Source organism: Chiloscyllium plagiosum, chromosome 13 (genome assembly GCF_004010195.1).
Source record: "Chiloscyllium plagiosum isolate BGI_BamShark_2017 chromosome 13, ASM401019v2, whole genome shotgun sequence".
Classification (NCBI taxonomy): Eukaryota; Metazoa; Chordata; class Chondrichthyes; order Orectolobiformes; family Hemiscylliidae; genus Chiloscyllium; species Chiloscyllium plagiosum.
Genome location: NC_057722.1, coordinates 64,927,713 through 64,947,139, shown reverse-complemented (window position 1 = coordinate 64,947,139; position 19,427 = coordinate 64,927,713). Strand labels below are relative to the sequence as shown.

Here is a 19,427-nt window from a genome sequence, read left to right as displayed (position 1 = left end):
ACAGGTGAATCTGTGGCGGGTATGGAAGTTTCCTTTGGGGCCTTGGGGGGAGGTGTGGGCGCAAGTCTTGCACCTCCTGCGGTTGCAGTGGAAGGTGCCGGGAGTGGAGGTTGGGTTGGTGGGGGGTGTGGATCTGACGGGGGAGTCACGGAGGGAGTGGTCTTTTCGGAATGCTATTAGGGGAGGGGAGGGAAATATATCCTTGGTGGTGGGGTCCGTTTGGAGGTGGCGGAAATGGCGGCGGATTATGCGCTGTACATGGAGGTTAGTGGGGTGGTAGGTGAGGACCAGTGGGGTTCTGTCCTGGTGGCGGTTGGGGGGGCGGGGTTCAAGGGCGGAGGATCGGGAAGTGGAAGAGATGCGGTGGAGGGCATCGTCGACCACGTCGGGGGGGAAATTGCGGTCCTTGAAGGAGGAGGCCATCTGGGATGTGCGTTTTTGGAACTGGTCCTGGGAGTAATCCAGATTTTACTACTCTCAAGGACCTCCTTTTTAAATTCCTGCCTAACTCTGATCTCCCTTCAGAATCTCAACCTTTTCCCTTCCTATGTCGTTGGTTCATTGTGAAAAATGACCTCTTGCTTGCGCCTGTCCCTCTTGAGAACATTCTGCACCCTCTCTGAGATATCCTTGATCCTGGTACCAGGGAGGCAACACACCATTCTGATTTTTTGCTGTTGCCCACAGCAATGTCTGTCTGTACCTCAGACTAGAGAATCCCCTTACACAATTGATCTCTTGGAACCTGACGTACCCCTCATTGCATTAGAGCCAGTCTCAATACCAGAAACTTGGTTGTTCATGCTATGTTCCCCTGAGAGTCCATCACCCCCTACATTTTCCAAATCAGCATATTGTTTGAAATGGGTACAGCCACAGAAGACTCCTGCACATCTGCCTACCTCCCTTACCTTTCCTGGAGTTAACCCATCTATGTGACTGTATCTGAGACTTCCCCCCTTTTCCTATAACTGCCATCCATCATATACTGTTGCTGTTGCAAATTCCTCAATACTTCTAACTGTCTCTCCAACAGATCCATTCGATCTGATAAGATTTGTAAGCAACAGCATTTATTGCAGATATAATCCGCAGTAACCCAAAAACTCTCTTTAAACTCCCACATCTGACAAGAAGCACATATCACTCGACTAAAGGCCATTTTTTCCTCCTTCACAATCTACAGACCCATAAAATAACACCGTCTTATTCCTCTACAAAACACTGCCCCAGGTTAAGTTAATAATAATGGCTTATATTTTAAGTTTAATCAAGAGACATATCTCCAAAAACATATCAAGAAAGAACCCACTCTACTCACTACTGTAGACTTTCTGTAGGCCACACTTAAAATACACTTATTTGATTCTGTGCTGCGAACTTCGCCCAAACAGTTCCTCCAAGATCAGTTGTGAATTTCACTGTTTGTTAGTTTTCCCAGAAGCACTCTGATTTCCAGCGATATATGAATTCAAACAACAAAGGCAGAAATGTGCAGGTACACCGTAGTGTCAGTTTCTTTCTCTCTCTCTCCTGCACTGACCTCACCATGTGCTTCTTTGTCTTTTCTTCATCCTTTTAAAACTGCTGTTGTTTTGTTTTTTTCTCCAACGTTCCAAAACAATGCAACAGCATATAGACAGTATTTGCTGCTCCTTGAATTTGAGGAAATCACCTCCAACACCTAAAATACCTCAAAAAAGGTGCAGCTGTTACATCCATAAATTTTTCTGTCCTCCATCTTGGATTACCCAGAATCCTTCTCTTCAAAACAAAACTAATTTGAGAGACATGCACAAAGCCATGCCAATATGTCTTGCCTTTTCAAGTGCATGTAGACCTAGTTTCTCAGAATCCTTTCCAATAACCTACCCATCCTTGACCTTGCGTTTACCGGTCTGTAGTTCCCTGGCTCTTCCTTGTAGTCTCTCAAATAATGGCATATTAACCATGATTCAGTCTTGCTGCAACTCACCCATGGCTGTTGATGATAGAATTCTCTCTGCTCAGGGTCCTGCAATTTCTTCCCTGGCTTCTCCCTATGTACTGGGATACACTTAATTTGGGTTCCAGGGATTTATCTAGCTTTATGCATTTTATGAGCTCCAGCACTTCCTCTTCTGTAATATGGACTGTTTTCAAGTAATCACCATTTATTGCCCCAAATTCTCTAGCTTCCACATCCTTCTCCCTGGTAAATCCTGGCGCAAAATATTTGATTAGATCTCACCCATCTCCTGTGGTTCCACACATAGACAGCCGCAGTAACCTTTAAGAAGGCTCTCTTTAACTATGCTTTCCCTAGTTGTTCTTTTGCCTTTAATGTACTTCTAGAATCTCCTTGGATTCTCCCTGACCTTATCTGCCAAAGCTTTCTCATATCCCCTTTACAGCATCCTGATTTCTCTCTTAAGTCTGCCCCTACTCCTCCTACTGTCCTTGAGGGATTCACTTGATTCCAGCTGTCTATACCTGTCATATCCTCTTTTTCTTGACCAGAGTCTCAATATCTTTAGTTATCTGGTATTCCGTTGCTCCCCTTAATTTCTGAACCATCTTCAATCTTTTCTTACTACTGCTTAGGATACCCCACCCCATCTCCATAATAGTTTAAAGCAACAGGGAGTATGGAGTCAAGTAGAACGACAAGCCACAGGTTAGCATACGTGCAGGGTTTAAGTTCAAGGCAGACTAGGAATGAAGCAAAAAGGAAGGATAACTTAAGATATATTACTAGAGATGATGGAAATCATGAAGATAAGGAATTTAGCATTAAGGCGCTTTACCTGAATGCTCGTAGCATTCGTAACAAAATAGATGAATTAACGGCACAAATCATCGTGAATGATTATAATGTGGTTGGCATCACAGACGTGGTTGCAAAGTGTACAGGACTGGAAGTTAAACATCCAAGGATTTACAACTTATCAAAAAGATAGGGAGTTGGGCAGAGGGGGCAGGGTTTCCTTGTTAGTTAAGAATGAAATTTAATCTATGGCACTGAATGACATAGGGTCAGATGATGTGGAGTCTGCGTAGGTGGAGCTAAGGAACCACAAAGGCAAAAAACCCATAATGGGAGTTATGTACAGACCTCCCAGCAGTGGTCAGGACCAGGAGTGCAAGATGTACTGGGAAATAGATAGGGCATGTCAGAAAGGCAAGGTCACAGTGATCATGGGGACTTTAATATGCAAACTGACAGGGTGAATAATGTTGTCAGTGGATCCAAAGGAAGGGAATTCATGGAATGCTTACAGGATAGCTTTTTGGAACAGCTTGTGATGGAGCCCACAAGGGAACAGGCTATTCTGGACTTAGTGCTATGTAATGAGCCAGACTTTATTAAAAAATCTTAATGTAAGGGAACACTTTGGAGGAAGTGATCATAATATGGTGGAATTCAGTCTGCAGTTTGAAAGAGAGAAGGCAAAATTGAATGTTATGGTTTTCAGTTAAATAAAGGTAATTGCAGTGGCACGAGAGAAGAAAGATCATCTGGGTTGTGGGGGGGGGGGGGGGGGGAGGAGAGCCTTTAAAGTGGCCAAGAGCACTGGGCAATCAGAAGATTGGGAAGACTACAAAAACAAACAGAGGATAACAAAGAGAGAAATAAGGAAGGAGAGGATCAAATATGAAGGTAAGCTAGCCAGTAATATTAGAAATGACAGTAAAAGTTTCTTCCAATACATAAGTAATAAACGAAAGGCAAAAGTAAAATTGGACGACTCCAAGTTGATGCAGAAGGGCTAGTGCAGGGAGATAAGGAAATAGCTGAAGAACTTACTAAATACTTTCTTCATAGTGAACACTAAATACTTCACAGTGGAAGACATGAGTAACATCCAAACAATTAAGGAGAGTCAGGGGGCAGAGTTGAATATGGTAGCCATTACAAAAGAGAGTGTGCTAGAAAAGCTACAAGGTCTAAAAATTGATCCATCTCCTGGCCCCGATGGGCAACATCCTCGAGCTCCGAGGTAGGTGGCTGAGGAAATCGGGGAGGCATTGGTTGTGATCTTTCAAAAATCATTAGAGTCAGAGAAAGTCCCAGATGATTGGAAAATCGAAGTTGTAACCCCTTGTTCAAGAAAGTATCAAGACAAAAGGTGGAAAATTATAGGCCGATTAGCCTAACCTCAGTTGTAGGTGAGAAGGGGACTGTCCAGTTGGGCACAGACAGGCTATTCTTAGATGTGAGTAAGACTTACGACAGTGTGTTGCCTCCCTGGTGCCAGGATCAAGGACGTCTTAAGACCATAAGACATAGGAGTGGAAGTAAGGCCATTCTGAAGGTTGACTTGCAGGTTGAGTCCATGGTTAAGACAGCAAATGTAATGTTGTCATTTATCTCAAGAGGGTTCGAATATAAAAACAGCGATGTGCTTCTGAGACTTTATAAAATTCTAGTTAGGGCCCCATTTAGAATACTGTGTCCAATTTTGGGCCCCACACCTCAGGAAGGACATACTGGCACCGGAGCGTGTTCAGTGGAGATTCACACTGATGATCCCTGGAATGGTAGGCCTAACATACGATGAACGGCTGAGGATCCTGGGATTGTATTCATTAGAGTTTAGAAGGTTGAGAGGAGATCTATTAGAAACTTACAAGATAATGCATGGCTTCGAAAGGTAGACGCTGGGAATTTGTTTGTGTTAGGCGGGGAGACTAGAACCTGTGAGAACAGCCTTAGAATTAGGAGGGGGTCAATTTAGAACGGAAATGAGGAGACATTTCTTCAGCCAGAGAGTGGTGGGCCTGTGGAATTCATTGCCACAGAGCGCAGTGGAGGCCAGTACGTTAAATGTCTTCAAGGCAGAGATTGATAAATTCTTGATCTCGCAAGGAATTAAAGGCTATGGGGAAAGAGCGGGTAAGTGGAGTTGAAATGCCCAGTCATGAGTGAATGGCAGAATGGACTCAATGGGCCGAATGGCCTTACTTCCACTCGTATGTCTTAGGGTCTTAAGACATCCTTGATCCTGGCACCAGGGAGGCAACACAGTGTCGTAAGTCTTGCTCACATCTGAGAATAGCCTACATGTGCCCAACTGGACAGTCCCCTATCACAATTGCTCATTTGAATCTTGACGAACCTCTCTTAGCAGAAAGTCCAGCCATTATGCCCAAAACCTGGCTGCCTTCTGAGAGGCAATCCCCCCTAATCAGTAGCCAAAATAGAATATTTGTATGGGAGAGAGATAGCCACAGGAGAACTCCTGCAGTACCTTCCTACCTCTTTAGGCAGTCACCCATCAACCTGATTGTATCTGCAATATGACCAAAGCTACTTTCCATCACACCCAGTCCTTTTATATACTCCTCAGTGACTCCAACTATATCTCTAACTGATCCAAATGGTTTGATATAAGCCACATCCAAACACACTTCCTGCAGATAGGGTCTCCAGGGACAGTAAACTGTTCTGATCTTCCACAATTAAATACAAAAGACAAAATGCTTCAGTTATGCACGACATTAGTGAGACCCACATCTGGAACCCAGTGTGCAGTATTGGTCTCCAAATACTTTAGAAGCAGTTCAAAGAATGTTCAGTAGACTAATACCACAAATAGATTATTTTATGAGACAAAAAAGTGGACAGGCTTGGCTTTCATCTATTAATGGGAGTTTAGAAGAGGAAGAGGCTGCTTGGTTGAAACATACAACAGATCTTGGAGTGCACGTGGAAAACACATACCTCTTATGGGAGAATCTAGCACGGAGTCACTGCTTCAAAATAAGAGATCATCCATTTAACTCAGATAAGGAGAGATTTTTCTCAGAAAAATCCCTCGCTCAAAGGAAGTATGTAAATGGTTAAGGTATGAAAGGGAGAGAACTGGTCCTCTCTAAGTGCAAAGTAAGACAGACAACACATCAAAGCAGTGGTGGTGGAAAACGCGCAAAGAGAGAAGAGAGAGAAGGAACGTAAGAAAAATGGAAAACAGATATAATGCGATCAGTTTCTGAAGTTATTGGATAGAATATTAATCAAAATTGAATCTTGAAACCACAAGGTTTGGGAGGCTTCTTTAGGGAAATAATTACCAAAATCCAGACCTAGCTTGGTTGTGAGCCTACCACAATTCAGTAACCTTTTGACACTGGGCATGTCAGTTAATGTCTTTAGGAAAAAAGATTGTAAAGGGAAATACAATAGGAAATATAAAAATAATTTAAAGAGTGAAGAGAGTAATCAATATTCAAGGGTCTTGATTCATAACTGTTTTTATGAATTCATAGTGCAAATATGCGTCAGTAAACCACTCTAAACAAACAAAAAAGGAAAATGAGCAATACTTACTATCTTCCCCAGGACAGGGCATTCCTGGTCTTTCTGGTACACAGGGAAACACTGTAGATGAAAATCCAATCATTAAAGTGGTATATAACATACAAGAACTTTCAATAGGTAATCTGCTGTGATGATATGGTAATAAATAAGCCAATGCTCAACATTAGAGGGAGTACAACTATTTCTGCAGCTGTTCTGATGGAGAGTCACCGGACTCAAAACATTCCCGGGATGCTACCAAACCTGCCAAGTTTCTCCAGCAATTTGTTTTTGTTTCGGATCTCTGGCTTCCATAGTTTTTTGCTTTATTTATCTGTAGCTTCTTTTTCAAGAGAGCTCCTATATTAAATATGCAGGAGATAAGCCTACTTCACTTCCAATTTACACAAATAGTTTAGCACATCCTACTCCTTGATTTTGGAGGAAGGTGTAGTTACTGAATTTTATGGCTGTGATTCAGCAAGTGTGAAACATACACAGCATGTAATGTGATGAAGCTGTGCAACAGATGGTGATTGGGAGAGGAGTGGTGGGGAGAGAATGTAAAGCTTCCAACACTCATGAAGCAATATCAAATGAATTTGAAGAAATTTCTTTTTAACTAGTGCTAATGAAAATTAAATAGTTTTCATAAAGAATACACGATTTTTCAAGAAATAGCACATAAAACATGGACTTTTTTTTCAAAAGGACAGGGAGGACAATTTTCAATGTACTGAAACATTAGTACATTAAACTAGAGGGGAAAATAACTTGTGTCCTTCAAATATGTGAAACCCACGATTTAGTTTCTTTTATTTTCAATCTTTGCTGCCTTGCATGTAAATGAGCATCGGATTAACGTAGTTTTGATCATTTTTGCACAAGTTTGCAATAGCAAATGTTTCTATATCAAAAATGCGTTTCTCTCACACAGGAACATCCTATCCTCAATTGAGAAGGGAAACCTGAAGAATTGATCTGTGCCCTCATATGCAACATCTGTTGGCCCATGGCAGCACACACTGAGGCAATGGGGCATCTCCCACAGACAACTTATATTTGTACAGCGTCTTTAAATGTAGAAACCAACCAAAAGCATTTCAGTAAACAGTTCCCAAATCTGGATTTAGTGTTACAAAGAAAGGCAGGTGTTGAAGTGATATAATTTATCCCCTGTATGTATTCCATTCCTATGCCTACAGTCAGAAAATCATGTTATACACATGACTACATTTTCCAGATTCTGTGGAACTGTAGCAGTTGTCAACATAGAAGGCAGAACATTGTCCCATCATATCTGTGCAATTACTTTACTTGGATCTTCTACCTACTCTTAACTATCCCTGGAATTTGATAACAATCTTCTTGCAGTTTTGAGGTCATGAAAGGGACAAATTCAAGTTAATTTTCCTTGTCCAATTTACTTTTTTTTTCCCTTACAGGAAGTGATCATCTTTATCTCACAGAAATCAATAGTTTATACATTAGGCTAACACCAATAAATGTCTGCATGCTTGAGGACTGGATAAGGACCATTCTGAATAAGGGCATGCATGCAACAAAATGAAAATGCTACTCAAACCATATAGTTTCTTCCCTTAAAACAAAGTCTTAGCAAACCCAGAAAAGTTGATTAAATTATATTTTAAATCAGATCAAGGCAAAACATTTTCCACCCAACCAAGTACAATCTGTAAAAATTCCATCTGACTCTAGGCTACTCCTACACAAATTGGCTGAGCCTGATTCAGACCTTTTGAAAACTTGATGTTATAGCTGAACCCAAGAAAAGCTTCTGCCATATAATCATTCCATCACCAAGACTGCCAACGTCTTCCTCTATCACACTGCTCAACTCCACCCATGCCTCAATTTATCTGTTAAAACTTGACTACTTCAATGTTCTCCTCGGCATTATCCCATTTTCTAACCTACAATGAGCCTACACAAAATTCTGCTGCCCATACCATAAACTACACACAGTTCTATTCATTTACAATAGCTTCCAATCCAGCAACGACTTAGTTTAAAATCTCATCCTTTTCTTCAAATGCTTTCTCATTCTTTCCCATCACTATGACCTCCCGTCCTGTAATTCTTAATTACATTTGTACTCTTCCAATTCTGATTCATTATGCATCCCCAATTTAATTACTCTACCATTGGTGGATCTGCTTTTAGTTGCCAATAGTGCAAACTTCATAATTCCTTCCCAAAACCTCTGGTTCTCCTTTTATATATTCTTTAAGAGCAACATTTTTAACTCTGCTTTTGGTCATGTGTTCTAATATTCTCTTCTGCGACTCAGGTTCAAACTGTATTTTTTACTGCTCCTGAAAAGCACCTTGCAATATTTAATTATAGTGAAAGCACTTTATAAAAGCACATTGTTACAGCAGTAACAGCCTAAAATAATCTACACCCTGACATTTTTCCTTTCAGATGTGCAACAGCGATATGACCATTTTTTGGCTCTCTCCAACTCAATAACTCAGCGGACATTTGCACCATTGCCATCAAATCTGACTTGTTGGTGAATTTTAAAAAGTGCATAACATGTTAAAAAGTTTCAGAAAGTATAAAAGCCACTGACCATATCTGGCATGTACATGATTGAGGGATAAAATATATCAACAAAGGATTAATTCAGAGATAGTAAGCATGGATTTGTTCAGGGAATATCATGCTTGACAAATCTGAACAATTTCTTTGAGAAGATAGTCATGAGTATTGATGAGGGTAATGTATTCAATAAGATTATACAAGGATATCTCAGCAAAGCTTTTAATAAAGGTCTCTCATGGCAGACTCGCCAAGAAAGTAAAAGCTCTGGAGATGCACCACAAAACAGCACTGAAAGTCTGAATTCAGTTGGACACTGCGGGCTGAGAGCTGGGGCCCTTGCAGCTTGTGATGTTGATTAAAAATTTAGACTTAAGAATAGTGGATATGATCAAGAAATTCACAGACGACATGAAAATTGGTAGGGTAGTAAATAGCGAGGATAGCTATAAACTGTCGGAAGATATCAACAGACTGCTCACGTTGGCACAGCAGCTGCTCAGATGGACCTTGATGTGCATATGAACAGATCTCTGAAGGTAGCAAGTCAGGTAGATAAGGTGGTTAAAAACAGCATATGAGACACTTGCTATTATTAGCCCTGGAATAAAATGCAAGAGCGGGAAGAGTTATGTTGGAGTTGTAGAAACTGCTGGTTGGGCCAATTTCTGGAAAAAGGGATTAGCGTAATCTGACATGATTACTGTCCGGGACACGCTGGGCCAAATGGCCACCTTCTGTGCTGTAAACATTTACATGTCCAAGTAATTCTCAGGAGCAGAAAGCACCACAAATATTGAGAGAGGTACCACGCATATCAGTGCATAAAGTAAGGCTGTAGCATTTCCAACAATCTTCAGCTAGTACATTCTTCTGGATGATCCATCTCATCCTCCTCTGCAGGTCCTCAGAATCACAGATGCCAGTCTTCAGCCTAGTCAATTCATTTCATGTGGTATGAGGAGACAGATGAAGCCACTGGGTACTGTAAAGGCTTTGGGCACTGACATTACAGCAATGGTACTAAAAAAAATTTAAATGAAAGCTTACTGTACTCCTAGCCAAGCTATTCCAATATGGCCAAGACACTTGCGCCTACCCAACAAAGTGTAAGATTGCCCAATAGTGACTCTTGCTAAAAAGCAGTACAAATATAACATAGCCAATTACTGCTCCAGTCTGCTTTTGACAATCAGCTATTGTGCATCACTTGCTTAGCAATAACCTACTCGATGTTTCAGTTTGGGTTTCACCAGGACCAAAATATGCTTTGGGTCAAACAGAACCGAAGAACTGAATTTCAGGTATGAGGTGAGTGTGATTCTCAAACGTAGCCCTGATGTTAAAGGCAGAGTGTAATATGAAGGAGCCTGCAAAACTAAAGTCAACTGAAAAAGGGGGAATTTTCCTCTGGTTGGAGTCATACATAGCTAGGTCATCTCAGCTCCAGGACAACCCTTCAGGAATTCCCCAGAGCAGTGCCCTACACACCTTTCCTTCATTATAAGGTGAGAGCAGGAATGTTTGCTGCTAAGTGCAGAATATTCAGAATCATTAATGATGATTCAGATACTGAATCAGTCACTGTCCAAATACAGCAAGACCTGGGTAATATTTGTCACAAATAACATTCCTGCCACACAAGATCCAGACAATGAGCATCATCAATAAGAGAGAATCTAATCATCTGGACATTACCACCACTGAATCTCCTGCTGTTAATAACCTCAGAATCACCAGCAATCTAAATAGAACTAACCACATAAATACAGTGGTTCCAAGAGAAGGCCAGAGTCTCTTATCCTGCAGTTACTCAATGAAACACAACAACTTGGGCAAGCTAATCAGCAGTAGAAGATATTAGTGTCATTTTCGATGATGACCAGAAAATAAATTAGTTCGCAAGAAATAATAATAGGCTTTTAGAGTCATACAGAATGGAAACAGACAAGACCTTTGCTGTTCACCTCATCAATGCCCCTCATGACCTTATAAACTTCCATAAGGCCACCCCTCAACCTACGTTCCTGGGGGAAAAGATCCCAGCCTATCAAGCCTCCCTTAACTTAAACTCTCCAGTCCCGGTAACATCCCTATAAATCTTTTCTGCATCCCATATCCACCCCACCAATTTAATAATGTTCTTCTCAAAGAAAGGTGCTTATAGAACTTAAAGAAATAGAACTAGAAAAGAAACAATTACAGAATCTAGAAGATGCCTCTGATGACATAATGATGCTTGAAGAAGATACGATGCGGTTGCCTTACCAAATCAGAGCTTTTTATTAGCTATTCCCAGAATGAGACACAGGACATGCTAGAAGCTGCAAAGCAAATTCTCCAGGCTTTGCCGACTCATGTGGAGACAATCCAAGTTGTTACCAGATCTCTGCAAAATTTGGAAACAACATTAACCTTGAAATGAATGACAACTGAACTGTTTATTCTCACCAGTCATGTTTCACTTGATTGAATGATTTAACTTGTATTGCAGATTGTGGAAGGAAACAGTGATTTTTGTTTTTCAATAAAAGGAGTCATCACTTTGTTCATGATTTTTGGATGGAATTTTAAGAATTTTGTCCTGCAGCTCAACTTATTTGATGAAAACAAATGCAGTAACTAGCTTGTCTCCCCAAAGCCTGCCCACCAAGTCAGGAGTGTGATTCACTTGCATGGACGAATGCAGCTCCACTGAAGAAGCTTAACATCTGAGGACAAAGCACCCTGCTTGATTTGCACCCTGCTCAAACATTAAATTCCTTCCCCACCTACATTTGGCAGTAGTCATGTGCACCATCTACAAGATGCACTGAGGAAATTCATCAAGACTTCATGGACAACACCATCCAAACATACAATCACTATTACCTACACCAAGGGCAGCTGATATGAGAGAACACTACATCTTAAATTCTCCTCCAAGCCACTCATTATCCTGACTGGGAAGGCATAATTGTAGTTCCACAGTTAGTGTCAAAATCTTGAAATTCCCTCCACAATGACATTGTGTGACTGCCTACAGCAAATGGACTATAAGTTCAAGTAGGTAGTTCACCATAACGTTTTCAAGAGTAATTAGGGATGGGCAATAAATGCTGGCCGAGCCAACAAACCCCGCACTTCTAGGATAAGTCAATATCCAAACAAAAATCAGTTGGCATTATCACAACCCTGTACTGTAATAAGACCTTAACAATTCATCAGTAATACAAAGTGCTAGAGAAATTCCATCAGTAATGCCCGGTGCTACATTCTTCCAAGTCAATAAGAGAACCATTGAACAATTGCTGGGATCCTACTTGAAACCAGCTCCATGGTCAGGTTAAAGAAAAACATGAAAAGTCAATTTTATATGGACTGAACATACTGTTCAAGTTGCAAAAAGCATTCCCCAAAAGGTTCTCTCAACTCTCAGATGACCAGTATTGCAAAGAAAAATTACATTGTATTCGCATTAATGCAAAATGAAAAGTAATGTCATTCAATGACAATAATTGGTCCATAAGACTGCACTAATTTGAGCCACATGAAAGGAAGCAAATCCTGTATGCTGGAACCCACTACATCAAAAGGATGTTTTAACCCAATTGCCTAAAGGTATCTGAAATGAGACTATTGGTCTGTACAGTCAAATGGAAGACCTGAGTGTTCTCTAATTTTCTTAATGGTTTTGTGTACCTCCGAATCTGGTGTGCGGCAGCCACTTCCAAACTGCAAGTTAATGATACGATAAGCATTCCGATGCCAATTCCTATGTGCGTGGAATCTTGGAATGGCTGCACAGATGGGCAGCTTAGAGGGAATACGGAAGATGAACCATGGCAGAAAATCAATCCCAAGTAGATATTATCCTCTAATCAAGGGGCAGCAATAACAGTCAAGAACACTTGGAAACAGCAAAACTGTTTTGGCCTTTTTGAATTGGTGTTAGAGTGATAAAAACTCATTTATTCGTTGGTTATATTTTCCTTCTAATTTAAGGAGTGTTGCATATCAAGAAACAAAAAGAAAATTAAACAAAACATTATCAATCAGGAACTTTTTTGTTACTCCCCCACATCCTTGTAGATTGAAACTTCCTTTAGCATCACTGGGAGCTGGTACCAAAGTCAGAGCAACGTCGTGAGGTTCTTTTCTTGACAAATAACAGGTGCAGGAACAGGATCTAATGCACGTTGCGGTATACAGGAGCTGAAGAGATAGTAGCATAGTGGTAATAGAGATGCAAGCTAATACTGAGATCAAGGGTTCAAATCCACTACAATTGTGGAATTTAATTGCAATTAATAAAACTGGAATAGAAAGCTACTCTCTCCTACTCCTTAATGTCCTTTAGGGAAGGAAATCTGCCAGTGACTCCAATTCCACACAATGGACTCTTTCAACTGCCTAGCAAGCCACTCATTTGAAAGACAATTAGGACAGATAATCAATACTGGCCTTTCCAATGACATGCTCATTCATGCAAGAATTAAGAACTGTTACTATATACTAAGTGGATTAAGCTTTTGTTCACATGTATTGCTCTCTCAACCTCTCAAAACACAGGTCCAGCTGTTTGCCCACATCCAAAATAAATCAGCGTTCATAGATGATATTTCAAAATTAACAAGACTAAATTTGTAAATAAACATTTTATTTTACAACTAGTAAAAGCTATAAACTGTACCCAGAATATTTAAGTTCAATGAAGTACAGGTGGACAACTTTATAACTTTCAAAAATTTCAGTAATGATTCAAAATTTAAAGATTCTAAAAAGATTGTAACTCACCATGAATGATCAACTCAGAATCCTTATTCAGCTCATATAACCGAAATGCCTCCTCGAGCTCCAGCTGAGATGAGACAGTGCAAGGGTCACCTAATCAATAAATGAGAATACCAAAATGTATATCCTCAAAATATAATGCTATGACATTTAGCTTTGATGCAAACATATTTTCAGACATATTTCATACCAATTTCTAAGAAAAATCTTTACTTCTGGTGATTTTGTGAAAAAATTATTCACAGAAATGGAAATAACAATTAGTAGTTAGCCAGCTATCAAATACACAAGGATATGAAATTATTGGCCACTTTGTGGTATGTTACATCAAGTATGTTACACCTTTTGAAGCCCTCTTACAGCTACTTAAAAATTTACCAAAAGAATCAACATTCAATAACGATGATCAGAGATCTTAGAATTTCCTTTATTAGTTCTGTAGAATTGAAATGTTAGGTAGAACAAAAAACACAGCAATGCAGGAATGCTCTTTTTGACTGAAATTGTAGTAAACTACAATGTCAGTGCACAAAATTTGGTTGTTTCAAAGGAAAAATCAGTGAGACAGAGTATTTGTCGCTTCATATTGGCGTCTCCCTGGGAATAACTCGTGAAGGCATATAATTTTGGGTAAAGACTTAGGTCTAGTGTTGTAACAGCAATTTGGAGTCGAGAGGCACGAGAGTGCCCGAAATGTTGATTCTCCTCCTCCTTGGATGCTACCTGACCTGCTGTGCTTTTCCAGCACCACACACACAACTCTGATCTCCAGCATCTGCAGTCCTCACTTTCTTCTAGCAATTTGGAGTGGTGATCTGAGTGCCTCACAAGTAGGACAGTTTTGCAGCATAATGATCTGAAATGTAATGCTCTTCTATAATTCACGAACATCACCTCATGTGAAGTAAAAGGCATGAAGGGCAGTGGTAAAAAAAGTCTGGGTGGAATTTAACCCACTGGAGAAGGGCTATCAGCTAACTGCCACTGGGAACGGTGGCAACTTCTTGCAATACACATAGGCCTTGGGTTATTAAGGGAACCAGGCCACACGAGAGTTAGCAGAGGGTGGGTATTGCTATCTGGGTGAAGGCAAGAGAGGGTGAAAAGAAAAAGCCTCTCACAGTAGGTTTACCAATCAGGCACTGAACACCTCTAAACCAGAAACATCCATCATCTCACACCAGCTGTGTTTGTTTTTCTTGAGGCAAAGCCTCAATTAACATCTCGACAAGGAGGCATTCCATGAAGCAGTCACACCAACACCCTGGTGCCTGATGAAATGTTCCAACCAGCTTCCAGAAACAGATAATGAATTCCACCAGGTGTAGGAAATATGCTGATTAGTTGCTATCTGGTTGGATTTTGTTTTCTACTTCCCACGGTTTGGAAACAGCAAACAGTCATCACATCAACGACTCTACTTTTCTCTTAATGTGTCTTTAATATGGGATTGATATTTCCAGATAACATATCTACAGACTGTATTAATCCATCTCCTAATAGTAGAACATTTGTGGGCGGCACGGTGGCACAGTGGTTAGCACTGCTGCCTCACAGCGCCTGAGACCCGGGTTCAATTCCCGCCTCAGGCGACTGACTGTGTGGAGTTTGCACGTTCTCCCCGTGTCTGCGTGGGTTTCCTCCGGGTGCTCCGGTTTCCTCCCACAGTCCAAAGATGTGCAGGTTAATTGCCCGTAGTGTTAGGTAAGGGGTAAATGTAGGGGTATGGGTGGGTTTCGCTTCGGCGGGTCGGTGTGGACTTGTTGGGCCGAAGGGCCTGTTTCCACACTGTAATGTAATCTAATCTAAAATCTAATCTAACATAGAACATTACAGCGCAGCACAGGCCCTTCGGCCCTCGATGTTGCGCCAACCTGTCATAACAATCTGAAGCCCATCTAAACTACACTATTCCATGTACGTCCATATGCTTGACCAATGACGACTTAAATGTACTTAAAGTTGGCGAATCTGCTACCGTTCCAGGCAAAGCATCCCAAACCCTTACTACTCTGAGTAAAGAAACTACCTCTGACATCTGTCCTATATCTATCACCCCTCAATTTAAAGTTATGCCCCTTCATGCTCGCCGTCACCATTCTTGGAAAAAGGCTCTCCCTGTCCACCCTATCTAACCCTCTGATTATCTTATACGTCTCTATTAAGTCCCTCTCAACCTTCTTCTCTCCAATGAAAACAGCCTCAAGTCCCTCAGCCTTTCCTCATTAGACCTTCCCTCCATATCAGGCAACATCTTAGTAAATCTCCTCTGCACACTTTCCAAAGTTTCCACATCCTTCTTATAATGCGGTGACCAGAACTGTACGCAATATTCCAAATGCGGCCGCACCAGAGTTTTGTACAGCTGTAGCACAACCTAGTGGTTCTGGAACTCAATCCCTCTATTAATAAAAGCTAAAACACTGAATGCCTTCTTAACAACCCTATCTGTGTACCTGGATACCGAGATCTCTCTGCTCATCTACACTACCAAGAATCTTACCATAAGCCACTTTGCATTCCGGTTACTCTGACCAAAGTGAATCACCTCACACTTGTCCACATTAAACTCCATTTGCAGCCCAGCTCTGCAGCTTATCTATGTCTCTCTGTAACCTACAATATCCTTCGTCACTATCCACAACTCCACCGACCTTAGTGACGTCTGCAAATTTACTAACCCACCCTTCTACACTCTCATCCAGGTCGTTTATAAAAATGACAAACAGCAGTGGACCCAACACCAACCCTTGCAGTATACCACTAATAACTGGACTCCGGGATGAACATTTCCCATCAACCACCACCCCCTGTCTTCTTTCAGCAAGCCAATTACTGATCCAAACCCTATATCTCCCACAATCCCATTCCTCCACATTTTGTACAATAGTCTACTATGGGGAACCTTATCGAACACCTTGGTGAAATCCATATGCACCACATCAACCGGTTTACTCTCATCTACCTGTTTGGTCACCTTCTCAAAGAACTCAATAAGGTTTGTGAGGCACGACCTACCCTTCACAAAACCGTGCTGACTATCCCTAATCAAATTATTCTTTTCGAGATGATTATAAATCCTACCTCTTATAATATTTTCCAACACTTTACCAACAACTGAAGTTAAGGCTCACTGGTCTACAATTACCAGGGTTGTCTCTACTCCCCTTCTTGAACAGGAGAACCACATTTGCTATCCTCCAGTCTTCTGGCACTATTCCTGTAGACAATGACGATTTAAAGATCAATGCCAAAGGCTCGGCAATCTCCTCCCTGGCTTCCCAGAGGATCCTAGGATAAATCCCATCCGGTCCAGGGGACTTATCTATTTTCACACTCTGCAGGATTTCTAATACCTCTTCTTTGTGAACCTCAATCCCACCTAGTCTAGTAGTCTGTATTGCAGTATTCTCCTCGACAACATTGTCGTTTTCTAGAGTGAATACTGTCAAAAAATATTCATTTAGTGCTTCCCCGTCTCCTCTGACTCTACACACAATTTCCCACTACTATCCTCGATTGGCCCTAATCTTACTCTTGTCATTCTTTTATTCCTTAAATACCTATAGAAAGCCTTAGGGTTTACCCTGATCCTATCTGCCAAAAACTTCTCATGTCTCCTCCTGGCTCTTCTGAGCTCTCTCTTTAGGTTTTTCCTGGCTACCTTGTAACCCTGAAGCACCCTAACTGAGCCTTCACATCTCATCCTAACATAAGCCTTCTTCTTCCTCTTGAAGAGAGATTCCACTTCCTTCGTAAACCACAGCTCCCGCGCTCTACAGCTTCCTCCCTGCCTGACAGGTACATACTTATCTAGGACACACAGGAGCTTTTCCTTGAATAAGCTCCACATTTCTAATGTGCCCATCCCTGCAGTTTCCTTCCCCATCCTATGCTTCCTAAATCTTGCCTAATCGCATCGTAATTGCCTTTCCCCCAGCTGTAACTCTTGCCCAGTGGTATACACCTATCCCTTTCTATCACTAAAGTAAACATAACAGAATTGTGATCGCTATCACCAAAGTGCTCACCTACTTCCAAGTCTAACACCTGGCCAGGCTCATAACCCAGTAAACCAAAAGTTCCTTAGGTCACAACTCAGCTTCAAAATTCAAGGTACAACACGCAGTTGGTTACATAAAAATTCAACAGATGAGCAAGGTTTTTATTTCATCAGTGTATGTACTCATATGCTTTCACCATGGCTGTAACACATTCAATGCCCAAGCAGTTCTGTCACAGCCAAGGGAGGAATTGAAGCCAGTGTTAGTGTTACTGTGCATCATGAACTCAGCCATGAAGGGTTCACTTTCTCAACATCTTCCCTTGAGGCGTCAATCACGACCAGTATTCTCTCTCTCTAATATGAGAGCAACCCTGTGGTCTGATGGGACGATGGCAACTTTTACCTTCTGTCAAAATAACGGTGAGGCTAAACTCTTGTTGTTATTGAAGTTGCTCAACTCTAATTGTTATTGAAGTGCAAGTAACAGCAGCTTCAGGGGCAGCAGCTGTTTGACGAAAAACAGACAACAATGATTTACTGTGAGTGATATGCTCCATTGGGAGTTTCACAAAACAGCATTTTGTTGCCAGCTTCCCATGCAAATATACTGACAAGCGTTAAATTGTTTAAATGAAGTGTTAATTACAGTTATAAAACACAACTACAGATGTTGGAGATTATTCATGAAGTTCAACTGGTCTGGCAGCATCTGTAGGGAGAAAGCAGAGTTAATGTTTTGAGCCCAGTGACTCTTAAGCAGAACATAGTTCTTCAGTTGGAGTCATAGAGTCAGAGATGTATGGCACGGAAATAGACCCTTTGGTGCAACTTGTCCATGCCAACCCAATATCCTAGCCTAATCTAGTCCCATTTGCCAGCATTTGGCTCAACTCCCTCCAAACCCTTCCTATTCATCCACGCATTCAGATGCCTTTTAAATGTTGTAATTGTACCAGCCTCCTCTGGCAGCTCATTCCATACATGCACCACCCTCTTCGTGAAAAAGTTGCCCCTTAGGTTCCCTCTCACCATAAACCTATGCTCTCTAGCTCTGGACTCCCCCACCCCAGGGAAAATATCCTATCCATGCCCAACATGATTTTATAAATCTCGTTAAGGTCACCCCTCAACCTCCAACACTGCAAGGAAAACAGCCCCAGCCTATTCAACCTCTCCCTAAGACTCAAATTCTCCAACGCTGGCAACATCCTTGTAAATCTTTTCTGAACTCTTTCAAGTTTCACAACCTCCTTCCGATTGTCAAGAGACCAGAATTCCACACAATATTCCAAAAGTGGTATAACCAATGTCCTGTACAGCCGCAACATGACCCCCGAACTCCTAGGATCAATGTTCTGACCAATAAAGGAACTATGATCCTGCACTCCAAGGTCTCTTTGTTCAGCAACACTCCCTAGGACCTTACGATTACGTGTATAAGTCCTGCTCTGATTTGCCTTTCCAAAATGCAGCACTCACATTTACCTAAATTAAACTCCATCTGCCACCACTCAGCCCACTGGCCCATCTGATCAACATCCCGTTGCTCTGAGGTAACATTCTTCACTGTCCACCACATCTCCAATTTTGTTGTCATCTGCAAACTTACTAACTATACTTCCTATGTTCAAATCCAAATCACTTATATAAATGACAAAAAGCAGTGGACCCAGGCATCAGTCTGAAAAGCAACCCTCCACCATCACAGACTACCTTCAAGCCAGTTCTGTATCCAAATGGCTCATTCTCCCTGTACTACATGAGGCCCAACCTTGCTAACCAGTCTTCCATGAGGAACCTTAC

General features: G+C 41.4%; 1 protein-coding gene across 2 annotated transcripts in view; it reads right to left on the bottom strand.

The window, feature by feature from the left end:
- The window catches only part of prkci (protein kinase C, iota), a 142,731-nt gene that overhangs the window by 56,955 nt on the left and 66,349 nt on the right, over window positions 1-19,427 (bottom strand). The window contains exons 3-4 of one of the 2 annotated variants that reach the window (XM_043702652.1): window positions 13,622-13,711; window positions 6,311-6,361 (exon numbers count right to left, since the gene is read on the bottom strand). In XM_043702652.1, coding sequence (XP_043558587.1) covers window positions 6,311-6,361; window positions 13,622-13,711 — 141 coding nt within the window. Of the gene's footprint in view, window positions 1-6,310; window positions 6,362-11,113; window positions 11,306-13,621; window positions 13,712-19,427 lie in introns of those variants that run through there. The other variant, XM_043702653.1, reaches the window with a different exon arrangement.